General features: G+C 40.4%; 1 protein-coding gene across 1 annotated transcript; it reads left to right on the top strand.

Annotated features, from left to right (window-relative positions):
• The first annotated feature begins 1,947 nt into the window (after positions 1–1,947).
• On the top strand, positions 1,948–11,689 carry eif4h (eukaryotic translation initiation factor 4h). Its single transcript, XM_029517921.1, has 8 exons — positions 1,948–2,053; positions 6,368–6,555; positions 6,886–6,950; positions 7,536–7,632; positions 8,465–8,572; positions 8,921–9,067; positions 9,269–9,384; positions 11,116–11,689. Exons 1-8 carry the CDS (start codon positions 1,989–1,991, stop codon positions 11,119–11,121), a joined length of 792 nt encoding a protein of 263 aa, XP_029373781.1. The 5' UTR covers positions 1,948–1,988; the 3' UTR covers positions 11,122–11,689.
• The last annotated feature ends 939 nt before the right edge of the window (positions 11,690–12,628 follow it).

The raw sequence follows: 12,628 nt of genomic DNA, 5'->3' as shown, positions 1-12,628 counted from the left end.
AAGTGCAGATTAAAATCACCAGTTATTACAATAATTATATGCAGTGTGCATGATTGATTGAAGTATGAGAATTCACTAGTAAAAGAGGTGGAATGTTTGGGTGGTCTATTATCCGTAAGTAGGAGGAGCACTAAAAACAAAGGTGTGGTTCTCAAAGGTACTGTAATTCTGATCAGATTTCCTTTGTTGTTAAGGAAATAGAAACAATTGTGGCAGTACCACTGCATTTTCCCCCCTCCTAATGGAAAATATAAAATTAGATTAGGTTGGGGAGCCTCTGTGAGAACAAGAGGTGCATCAGAGACTGCAAAATTTCAGCTAAAAAGAGGCAGTCAGTCTTATTTTCTAAAATCTATCAGGGGTCTATCAGGCAGTAGCTTAACATTTAGTCGAAGGGTTGATGTTGATGCAGAAATATGGTCCAGTTATAGGATATAGTTATAGGATTGATAAAAACCATCACTGCAACTATGTGTGATGTTTCCAGTCTGCACGGAGCAGGACCTACCAGAAGAGGTCCAAGAGGTCAAGGCCTGGGTGGCTCTAAAATTTTTCAATTTTAATGGAAAAAAAGACTAATGTGATGGTCTTTGGTGGCACCTCTGTGACCCCCCTAGTCGATCTGGGTTCCTTGGTGCAGTATGCCAGACCTATTGGTAATGATCTGGGGGTAAAAGTGGATGCTGAGCTTAAGTTTGACAGCCAGATTAAAGCTGTGGTGAAAACGAGCTTCTTCCAGTTAAGGCAGCTGGCAAAAATAAAACTCTTTCTCCAGAGACAGCACTTAGAAACAGTAATCCATGCCTTTGTGACCACTCAGATGGATTGTTGTAATGCACTTTATATGGGGGTTAGTGGGTCCTCCATCACACACCTTCAACTGGTACAGAATGCAGCTGCACATCTTTTAACTGGCACCAGAAAATTCATGAAAGTTCAAGAAAGCACATTTCACCAATTTTAACATCACTCCACTGGCTACTCGTCCATTTTAGTATTCATTTTAAAATTCTTTTTTTTTTGCTTTTAAAGCCCTAAATGGTCTTGCCCCAACCTACCTCTCTGAGCTTCTGTGCCCCTACACACCCAGCTCATCGCTCAGACTGAAGCTTAGAAGGGACAGAGCATTTTCTGTTGCTGCCGCTGCACATTAGTTCTGGCCTCTTCATTGTCCAATTTTAAAACTCTTCTTAAAACGCACCTCTTTTCTGTGGCTTTTTTTCACCGCTCAGGTTGTTGATTTTATGTACACATATATTTCATCTTTTATTTCCTATGTTTTATCGTGTTTTCACATTTAGCATTCTGTGTTTTGATTATGTTTTATTGTGTTTATTTTAATTTACAGCACTTTGGTAAACTTCGCGTTTATTTAAAATTGTGCTTATAAATAAATTGATTGATTGATTGCAAGGAGGGAAAACCACTGGTCCACAGAGTCAAGGGTCAAGGATCTTTGATGGTTGTAGGGAATGAAAACTGGACTGCATGATTTGACAGAAGAGCTACTGTGGAATTGTCCATGTTAGAGAAGCAGGAAATCCCTCATAAGCATCACACATGGATTTATCAATGATTTTTTTTCAAGGGTAAAAACTTGAAGGGAAATCATGATCCAAAGCAAGAAACATAAACATTTTTCCTTTTTTTTTTTTTTTTTTTTTTTTTTTTTTGGAAAAGCCAAGATGCAGACCAATAGACACTGAGGATTTTTAATATGTCTAAATGTAGCCTGCAGATACAATGAATACAGACAAACAACAGCCGTTAGATTGACACATCGTATCAGGATGGAAAAAAAAAACTCCACAGGAAATGGCAAATCTTTTTAGCCATCTTTCATAACAGCCTTAGTTTTTCATACTTCGCTACTGCAAAATATAAGTTTAAAGTGCGTGACAATGTTCCCGGTCAGGCGCCCAGCGGACACCTAAACCCACTCCGTGTGTGACGTGTAGGACCTCCTCCTCCGACACACAGCAGCAGTAATGGCGGACTACGACAGCTACGATGAGCGGGACCGGGCCTACGGCAGCTTTGGCGGAGGCAGAGGGTGAGTGTTGGTGCCGTACAGCAGCGTCACTGTAGGCATCCTAAATAAACTCCTGCCAGACTGTCGTCGTGTTTCCCATTGCTTTCCTTTCCGAGCCTCAGCGCAGGGCGGTCAGGCCCCGGGGCTCTACCCGCCGGGCGCCTACTGACTGGGCCGAGTAGAGGCGAGAGGGGCGGTGAATAGCAGCAGGGAAACACCGCGGTCCCAGAGCTAACCTGCTAACCGTTAGCAGGAGCTTAGCTTCGTACAGACAGGGACACAAACTGACTCATGTGGCTGAAATTGCCCCAGAGGTTGGCAGCAAAATAACCATAATCTGGTAAGAGTTTTGAAAAGTGAATCTGTTCCCGGGGGAGGCAGGACAGAGCGAAGCAGATGCCCGCAGCATGTGGAGGTGGTGGCCGTGCTGCAGCTGCGGACTGCCCGCATGGCTGCATCATGTGTCTGCAATTGCAGATTCATCCACGTAGTAACGAAAAATGAGGAAGGGTATCAATCAGGAATATTGGTTATTGATAAGTTGTATTCCACATAGTTAGCAGCAGCATACGTGATGTTTTCTAACCTGGTGATTGCTGTGTGCGAAACGATGATGATGAATGAAACCGGCAGTGAAAAGCAGATTTTTCTGCTTGTCCGTCTGCAGCTGTTGTTGAAGCAGAAATGCTGCTAATGTTTCCCCCTAGGCTCCATCCAGTCTGCTGTCTAGAACTGCTTTATTCGCTCTTGTTATTAGCCCCCTCATTTCATGCCTATTGGTGAATGAGCAAATATTCTGCTGTATGAGACAGTGAAAATCGTCTATCACAGTTTCCCAGAATCCAGGGGTACAACTGTTGTTTTGTGAAACCATCACAATGCCAGAAACATCTATTACTGCGATATATATATATATATATATATATATATATATATATATATATATATATATATATATATATATATATGAGATGCTGGAGAATCTGATTCAAGAAAGCCAGTGAGCTATGATTTAGGTCTGGAAATAGCTGCAGAAAATGTATTGTTCAGTGAATGGTGTATTAGAATGTCTAGCTCTGGGCAACTCTTCAAATCAAGTTTAATTTGTTTTTACAGAAAATCTGAAACTTTTTAAGATGCTAGTGAAATGCTGGGGATTTTGATTAAAAATGTCTCATCAATCAATTTTCAAAACATCCACTGATTAATTTTCAGCTCTGCTCCATAAAATATAACAGCACTTCTAAACATTCACTGTTTATATCAACTTTCAACTTTGCTTCATGATATATCAAACAGGCATTCACTGCTGTTAACCAGGACCAATGACAGAATGATTTGTGTAATAATTATCTTCAAGTAGATCAAATCTGAAAACAACAGGTTTTTGTCCATTTATCTCTTCTATTGCGTGTAAACATCATTCATCCCAGCTGATGGCACAGTGGGTTTGGTGATGGAGACGACAAAAGCAAAAATGATAAGGCATTTAACTGATGATAATCATTGTTACCTAAACAAAGTTCATTTCAGTTTTTGTTTATGTGGCAGCTGGTAAAAATGGGGATGATTGTGTTTGTCATTGTTTAATCAGTTGTCCAGTTTATGTGTCAGGATGCAGCAATGAGAATTGATGGTGAGGTGTCCTCAGACACTCAAAGGATGATGCTACTCCAGTACGTTTTCATGCAGTCTAGATAATCAGAGTATTGCCTCACTCGATCAGGATCGGAACGGAAAACTGTCTGTACTCCATGTTTACGTTTTATATAGTCAGACTGTTGACTGATATTGTGTTGCCTCTGCAACGTTAGGCAGTACTGTTGCTGCTTCAACTGATAGGTCGTAAGTCACTTCTGCTTGACCTTCCATTTGACCTAATTGGGTTTCTTCATCTGTCCAAAAATTACTCTTCAGAAACGTTTTTAAGAGTAAATCTGTCACTGTTGTCCATAAAAGTAATGCTTACAGACAAAACCACTAGTGTATTTATCACATTGTCTTGTTGTACTTCAGGGTGACGGCACAGGGAGGAGAGACTTGAGCATGTGCAGAATGCATTCTCTGATTCAATCGGAGAATGACATTTACATGCAAGATTATCTTTTATCTATGGAATGATCTGGGTCTGGTACTCCGGTTTTGAGAGCTCTGATTCTGTCCATTTCATTGCATGTAAACATACTGACAGTTTTCTATGAGTGAAAAGGTTTCCAAATTATTTATAATTTGTAGTTATGTTTAATTATTTTATTGTCAATTCACTTATTAGTTCATTTTCATAGATTTACATCATACTACTATATATGCAAACATAATTCATTAATTGGTCATATTAAGGACTAAATATGGAATGTAACTGGTAAATACAGCTTTATAATAGTGCAGTATATAGTTTAAACTGGAAATGTAAGTTACATCCATTTATTCTTCAAGTTCCCACATTTGATTCTCCATCAGTTTTTTCTGAAATGTTGATATTCATAAGACGATATGATTTGTGACTCTAAGAACCAAAAGCCATCTCAGTATAGTTTTACATCTCCTTTGTCACGTTTGTCTCTGACATAGGTTAGTCAACCAATTGAAGAGACGATCTGAGCATCTCTTGATTGATTGTTCAATCTGAGTGATTATATAAATATGTTGCAGATTTCACATCAACATTCAGTGAAGCAAAATCCTGCACAGTTGGGTAGTGGATCAGATGGGCTCTGTTTGTGGGTATGGATGGGGTGGTGGTTGCTTTGTTGTGACTTCTCAAAGTCCAGATTGCTGGTTTTAAGGCTCAATTTCTGATATACAGTACAGGTGAGTACAATACAGGTGAGAAGGTGTGTCTAAAAGTTTGGACACACCTTCTCATTCAAATGAATATAAAAGTGTGTCCAAACTTTTGGCCTGTACTGCAGGCTTTGAACATTTCCATGTGAACTGAGACTTTGATAATGGAACTGTATTAATAAAGAAACTAGACCTGATTTATTACTCAAAGAACATTATATTTAATTGCACCTTTGAGCCTACCACAGAAGATTGAGCACCATGTCGATTGTCATAATGTGATGGTGTTACTGATATTTTTCAGACTGACATGATTGGTCATGAGTATTTTGAAGCATCTTTAAACATTAAACAGTCACTAAAAGGACTGATTGTTGTTGACCAATGAGGAGTGGAACAGACCTTCGCTCATCATCAGCTTTATCAGCTCCTTTTTAAGTATTCTAATGAAATTGGAAGATATTCAATCATACAAGATCCATCCATCTAGTATCAATACAGCTCATCTGTGCATGGTCCTCGGTGGGTGGGTTCAAACCCAGAACCTTCTTGCTGTGCAACAATGTTAAAGGACTAACTCTGAAAAAAAAAAATCTGTGTAAAATGGTCAGTGAGATACTTTTATGATGCTAGTTTTATCAGGCACTTAACTTTACAAGCTTGTTCCACCTATTCACAAAATAGGGGAGCAGTATTTTTGGGGTCAGTGTCGCACCCAGGAACTAGAGGAGATGATTATTAAACTGCCGATCTATACCCTGGACAGGTCGCCATTCAGATCTTTCTATTTAAAACATTAAAAGCTAAATATTACTTATGCTATACTGGGGGGGGGGTGCATGTCATATTGTTTAATCAATTATTTACTGTACCATAGGGGACACGCTACAGACAATGACATTTTACTCTCATAGCATGGCTGAATACTAGTTGTGCACATTTGGCTTTTCTGTCATTATTTATTCGTTTGAAATGGATCCACAGTATACTCTTTTTTTTTTTTTTTTTTTTTTTTTTTCCACTGCTTCTGTTTGTGTGCCCTTGCATGAGCATTGCATTGCATTCAGGTGTGTCAGCTGGGTGGAATGTTCAATTAATTGACAGGTACTTTAATCAAGTAAATTCTAAGTTAATTTGGCAATTAAGCTTGTTAAATGATAGTTGCTTAATATTCAACATCCACACTAACTACAGGTATATTCAAATCTTGCTGATGTGGGAGAGTAGAATCACCAATTTACAGTCATGTTGATGAAACCGTATTATCACGTTACTGTGGGCCTCATCTGGAATTTTTTAATTTTCATTAGTTCATATTCATTCTGTCTCATTAGCTAAATCAGCTCACCAGTTTCAGTGGATCATGATATTCAGACAAATGTCACTGCTTCATTGTGACACTAAAGGAAACTGGAGAAATTGGAATTCTGCTGTTGAGAGTGTCTTTTTTCCCCCCAACTAGCCTGATGCTGGGATGTACTTCACATCACATGATACTCTGTGTCTGTCTTCTTTATTTCATCATCTTATCTGCGCTTCTGCTCCCATCAGGCCTCGTGGTGGTGGCGGCCTTGGAGGTCCCAGAAAGCAGAAGGAGCTGCCATCAGAGCCTCCATTCACGGCGTACGTAGGAAACCTGCCATTCAACACGGTGCAGGGAGACATCGACGTCATCTTCAAAGAGCTAAACATCCGCAGTGTCCGATTGGTCAGAGACAAAGAGACAGACAAGTTCAAAGGTCAGGGCATAATATTTTCTCCATCATCAAAAACTGTATGTAAAAGTGAGCCTAAACTCCAGTCCAATGCTGAAACTGGTCACCTGCACCTGCGATTCCACTGGTGTAAGGGAAAATGTCCCCCCTTTTCTCTTGATTTGCCTGCTCTGCAAATGTGTTCCTAACGACTTTGTGGTCTCAGTCTCTAGTTCCATCTTGTCAATACAACATAATGTTAATTTTTTGAATGATGGTCCCATTTAGAGGAAATTGGGTTGTTACAGTGTGATTGACAGATAAGGTTTCATTCACCTGCATGAATCAGTCTCTTACTGTGTTTAATTCTTTCAGGCTTTTGTTACGTTGAGTTTGAAGACTTGGAATCTCTAAAAGAAGCTTTGACGTATGACGGGGCTGTGAGTATCTCAGTCACTTGTTTTTACCCTTCAGTCTGACAGGGACCAGGTCAGTCACAGAGATGATCTGTCAGAAGGTACAGGTGTTTCACTCACGGACAGAACACGGTATGAAACTTGATTTTCTGATCACATGTGAATTTAAATGTTTACTGCGTGCATATTAACACTGTGACATTACTCGATTATTCTCAATATTTCAATCTTTCTACAAATTCCCAGAACACTTTAATAATGTGGCATGAGCACTAACCCCTCAACTACTGTTGTTAATCGCTGTGTTTATTGGAAAAAGTCATTTAGAGAACATTGAAATAACACAGTCACAATCATCCATAGTAAAATCTCACACATTTTTCACATAGTAAAAAAACATTGTTAAAAGCATACTTGCGTCAATAGACAAGTCACTTTATTTACATTAAAGTTACAAAATAAAAATTGTTGTAGGCAAAAATTAACCCCAAAAACGTGGCCCTTGCAACCCTGATGGGTTGGTTGAAAAATAAATGACATTAATCAGTGAGGTTGAAAGTGTGGCACAGTCTGCTGAAGCTTAGTTGTTGTGACCTTTGACCCCTGCAGTTACTAGGCGAAAGGTCATTGAGGGTCGACATTGCAGAAGGACGAAGGCAAGAACGAGGAGGTGGTGGCTTTGGTTTCAGGAAAGACGACGGTAGAGGTAGGAACACCTAAACATGAACAGGAAGTAGGTCACTAACCTGGTGTGTAACAGTTTGTGTGATTTAAATCTGAGTTATAAATCTGAGCTAATCACTTGGCTTTAAGGAAGAGGATTCTTCATCCTTTCATCACTTAATCCTCACCTCCATGGTCAACTTCCCTTTCACAGTCAACAGCTCCCTTTCAACACCCTTCTTTTCTTTTCCTCTTTTCCTCCACACACACACGTGCGCGCACACACAAGCAGGTGACAGTTAGGGCAAGGCCACCTGACATGGGAGTGAACTGTCAGCCTTCACCTCCATCAAGGAGAAACTGATGAAACGTGTCAGTACTTCTAACATCTCCTCTCTGGCTGATGGACGACTAACACGCTGCATCTCTTCAGTGCTGTCGTTCAAGACGGAGGCACAGCCACCTCCTCCTCTGTTTCCTCCTCTCCTTGTTTCCTCTCATCTCGCCTATCCTTGCTTTAAGTTCTTTTTTCCTCTTCTTCACATTGTTGCTTCCTATCCTCTCTATGCCCGCCTTCTCATTTTTTCTTTATTCTTCTTCTTATTTATTCTTCTCCCCCCCTCCTCCTTCCATCTCTCCTCCTCTCCTTCTTCCTCTTCTTCCTCTGCTCCCTCTCTTTCATCCTCGCTTCTCTTTGCTTCCTGTCCTCCTGTCTCCTACTTTATTCCTCCTTGTTTTCCCTCATCTCCTCCTTTCCCCTCAATTTTTTTTGCCACCACTTCTTGTTTTCCCAACCCCCTTCTTGTTTTCTGACCTCTGCTCCTTCCCTCTCATCCCCATCTCTCGTGTTGTTAAATTCCCCATGTCCTCTGCAGGACGAGGAAGTTCTCGAGGAGCTCCCAGGGGAGGAGGAGGACGTGACTCCCGTGAGGATTTCTACGACCAGCCAGGAGGAGGTGCGGTCAGAGAGTTCAGCAGCTCAGGTTGGAGGGACCTGTATCCCAGTCAACCAATTTAGAACACTGCCGTGTTGCGACCAATCAGACAGCCGGATAATACAACAAATTTAAACAGACAGAGAACAAGAGATGAAATAAATGGTCCGCATAAAAACTGCAGACAAATGGAGGCAGAAACCAAACTGAGCTCAAATTTCACACTTGCCTCCTGTCACACACTTCTTTTCTTTTTTTTTTTTTAACCTCCATAATTCTTTTCACCTCAACCATCTCATGGTTATTTGTCACAGGATGCAGATGCTGCAGAAAACCTGGGGTTCGTGAGGGCTTACCTTTCTATCTTAACTCTCTGTGCACCTGTCTCTGCTGCAGGTTATAGAGATGATGACTACATGGGGGGACGAAGTCGAGGTAGTGGTAGTCGTCCTGGTGACAGAAGGGGTGGCGTTGGAGGGATGGGCCGGTTCAGAGATGGGCCCCCTCGGGGTGGATCGACAGACTTCAGGGAACCCTCTGAAGGTTTTCACAAAGTCTCTGACCTATCTGTCATTTTTATTTTTCTTAATTTGTTTGTCTAAATGTTGAGTTGTGAGATTTTTGTTATTAGCCATTGACCAATGGAATTATGAACTTGTTCAGGAGTTAAGATGGAGCTGTGGGAACAGATAATGCTGGTTGTTGATTGTTCGGTTTGTTTTTTCTTTTTCTTTATGTTCACAGAGGAGCGTGCACAGCGGCCTCGGCTGCAGCTGAAGCCCCGGACCGTTTCTGAGCCGCTCAACCAGGTCGCTAACCCAAACTCTGCCATATTTGGCGGAGCCAAGCCACGAGAGGAGGTGATCTCCAGGGAAAAACCATAGAGACTGAAGGCCACAAGGGCCACAGGGAGGTGGTGGGGGGAAGGAAGGGGGACAAGAGTGAATGGATAGAGAACTTTTAACAAGGAAAAACAAAAAAGAAAGAAAGAAATGCCAATGGGATGAGTTTAAACGCCACAGTTAGCATTCCTTCCTGACAGACAGCAAGTGAACAGAAGCAATCCTCCTCTTCTTCTATTTCTTCTTCTTTTGAGTTGGTTTTGAGCAGAATATTTATTCGTAGTGGGAATAAAGATGAAAAACACTGATGAATCATAAATCTGTAAACACATACACAACGAGCAACTTGTGAATGCATGTCCAAACCTTGGGTTTCTCTGCCCCACCCCCCCCCACTGCTGCTTACTGTGATGTCATACCTGCCCTGGCCCAGTAGCCTAGCTCCCATCCTCCTCTTTCACTTGATGAAATGTCACCTAACATTTACTCAATAGCAGAAGAACCCTCAAGGTTATACTTGTAAATTTTTTCTGTGTTTTGTAGTTGTGCAGCTGCAGCCCCACCCCCTCACTTTGATTGGCTAAATCAGAGATTAACCCATTTCTTCTTCTTTGGTGTTGCTCATTGCCATGGTGACTCATCAGTCAGGTTTTCATATTTTTCTTGCTTGTTTAATTACCCTATCGTCCTGGGTGGGCGGGGTTTAACCTGTGTCAGGATGGACTGCCAGTTCTCGACAAGCTCAGCCTCCTCCACCACCCCCTCCCCCTGTGGAATGGTTTTCTTAAAATATAATGGTTAAGTGCTGATGGTCTGAGTTTAGTTCCCATGATGCACTGGTGTTAAACAGACCTTTTAATGTGGGGTGGTGAGAAGCAGAAGACCAGGCACTGGTCACTGTCTACATGATTTTCTTCCATTTGGATCCCAATTATTGTGGTTGTTGCTATGTCAGGTGCTCAGATAAAAATTGAAGAGGAAATGTTAGTTCATAATGATAAAAAAATTCTGGTTCTGCCAAAAACAGAACAGAACCCCTCTAAACAGCGGGTTAAGAACAGGCAGCGCAAAGTGTGTGGCCTACAGTTGTCTCAAACAGTGTGTCGATACAGAGCCAGTCATAGACATTGTCCACACTGAACACAGTTCATAAAGTTTCCATTGATCCACACTGAATCTTAATTTTAAGTGGATTCATTTGAAAATTGAGGAATATATGTAGGGAGCAGGAAAGGATTTTTTTCGCTTTGATTCATTCAAATTTTATATATAAAATTTGAATTTGAAATTTTATATATAAAATTTGAATAAATCAAAGTGAAATATATAAGTTGTCTGGCATTTTTCTTTCTTTTCATTGTTTAAGAGCAAACAAGCACAGGGTTCATGGAGCAAAGAGAAAGGATGAAGAACTGGGTAACAAGTGAGGGTGAAATGAAAGAAAAATGCAAGAAAATGTCTTCTCTTTAATCTTTCATTTATTTCCTTTTTTGTCTCAAGTGTCTGTTTTCAGTTTTCTCATTCTTTCCATTTCTTGTTAAAATACTTCTTTCTCATCCAGATGTGGCACAGATGCATTTTTATCACCACTACAACAGAGAGATTGATGTGTGTTGAATGTAAAACAGAGACAGGATGAAAAATGTTCTTCCCTAATTTCATTTTTCCCTTTTGCTTTTTGCTCCCCGTTTCTTCACCTCTTTCTGTTCGGATCTCTTTGCTCTTCTTTCCATCTGTCTTTGTTTACAGCACTGAATCATTTAAACCACCTCCTGACATTCTCCTGACCAGATGGTGGCGCTAACACGGCACGTCACCAACAGAAAAGAAGAAAATTTAAAGGTTATTGTGTTCTTGTTACTTCAGTGTGGATCATGTGGAAGTCAACTGCCACCAAGAAAACTTTGTAAAATTGAAAAAACTTTGAATGAGCTCGAAATGATGAATTATTGTACAATGAAGTTATAATTTTGGTCTGTAGTTAACTAGTGCTTCACTTTTAATCTGTAGAGAAAACTGAATTCACTTTGGGCCATAAACCTGGTCTAGCTGAATGTTCTCAGGTCTCTGTGTGTCAGTGTGGATTAGGTCTGGGTCTTTAGTGGATCAGCTAAACAGGATTTAAACCTTAATTGTTTTGGGTCTGCATAGTTTTGAAAATATTTGTGTTGTTGATTAACAGCGACACAAATGTTGTTTTCCAGGACATTAAAATTGAAGAATCTTTTTCTTACTGTACTATAGAATAAAGAACAGCTGTTTTAACTTTTTTCTTTTCCAACACTGTTTATGGCAATAAAACTGTATCATCTACATACATCAACCAGAATGTGTTTAATTTCAGGGGTGGGGGCGGGGGTGTTCTTTTTTTTTTTTTCTTTCTTTTTTCTTTTTTTTTTTTTTTTTTTGGTCAATATGAGAACACAATAAAAAATGAAGCTCGTTCTTTTCTGCCTCTGTCCCTCTGTTTGTGTTTGGAGGCCATTTAGGTTCTTGTATTTTGTCTTTAAAGAGCTGGACAATGACTAGTAGACAAAATATAAGTTTATATAAAATGTGTATATTTATTTTTATTTATTGTTGGTCCGACACGTCCAGATCATGAAGGCTCCACCTCCGGCTTAAAGGATTTAAATGATCTGGTGCAGATCCCGTAGCTCAGCTTCTCTCGGGGGAAATGTCCCCAGAACGCTTTCGGTGACTAGTAAGAGTGGAGTTTCGGCTCATTGGAGATGATCTGATTTCGCTACAACAGAGTTTCTTCTTTCACAAGAGCTTAACCAGACTTGGCTCCAGAATCCATTTACAGTTTGGTATCTACTTAATTAGAGTTGATTTCATGAGATAACTTAATGCACCACTGACGTCCTCACAAGATTAAAACTTCGACCCCGAAGTAATAATGGCGTGCCACGGCTGCTTTTGGATCTATGTGGCGTTTGTCCGCTTTAAGTGTTGGTTGTGGGGCTCAATAAGTGTCTCCTCACACCTGACCATCTGGGACATTTCATCATGTATGAACGTTAGCCAGCTGCCAAACTGATTTGAGACTTTGAAGCCCATTTGATATTAAGGAATTTGACAGGATGTGCAAATGATACGTGATCATCAGTCATTTTAGATTCAGATTTACGCAAGAAATTGAGTATGTAAATGAAGTTCGACAAAGAATTTTAAGCGAATTTCAATAATTAGTTTGAAATTCAACCCGGCGTTTTAATGTTTGTATTAGTCTCCTTGCGTGTGCGCGCGCGCGCGCGCG

Source organism: Echeneis naucrates, chromosome 13 (genome assembly GCF_900963305.1).
Source record: "Echeneis naucrates chromosome 13, fEcheNa1.1, whole genome shotgun sequence".
In the NCBI taxonomy this organism is placed as follows: domain Eukaryota; kingdom Metazoa; phylum Chordata; class Actinopteri; order Carangiformes; family Echeneidae; genus Echeneis; species Echeneis naucrates.
Note: the sequence above shows the minus strand (reverse complement) of the source record. Positions and strands in the feature narration are given on the sequence as shown.

Bases quoted from the DNA above. Each gene is read 5' to 3' on its own strand.
- eif4h (XM_029517921.1), top strand. From the start codon at position 1,989: ATGGCGGACTACGACAGCTACGATGAGCGGGACCGGGCCTACGGCAGC. The intron at 2,054-6,367 runs GTGAGTGTTGGT...TGCTCCCATCAG, and splicing joins AGCTTTGGCGGAGGCAGAGG to GCCTCGTGGTGGTGGCGGCC. The intron at 8,573-8,920 runs GTTGGAGGGACC...TCTCTGCTGCAG, and splicing joins CAGAGAGTTCAGCAGCTCAG to GTTATAGAGATGATGACTAC.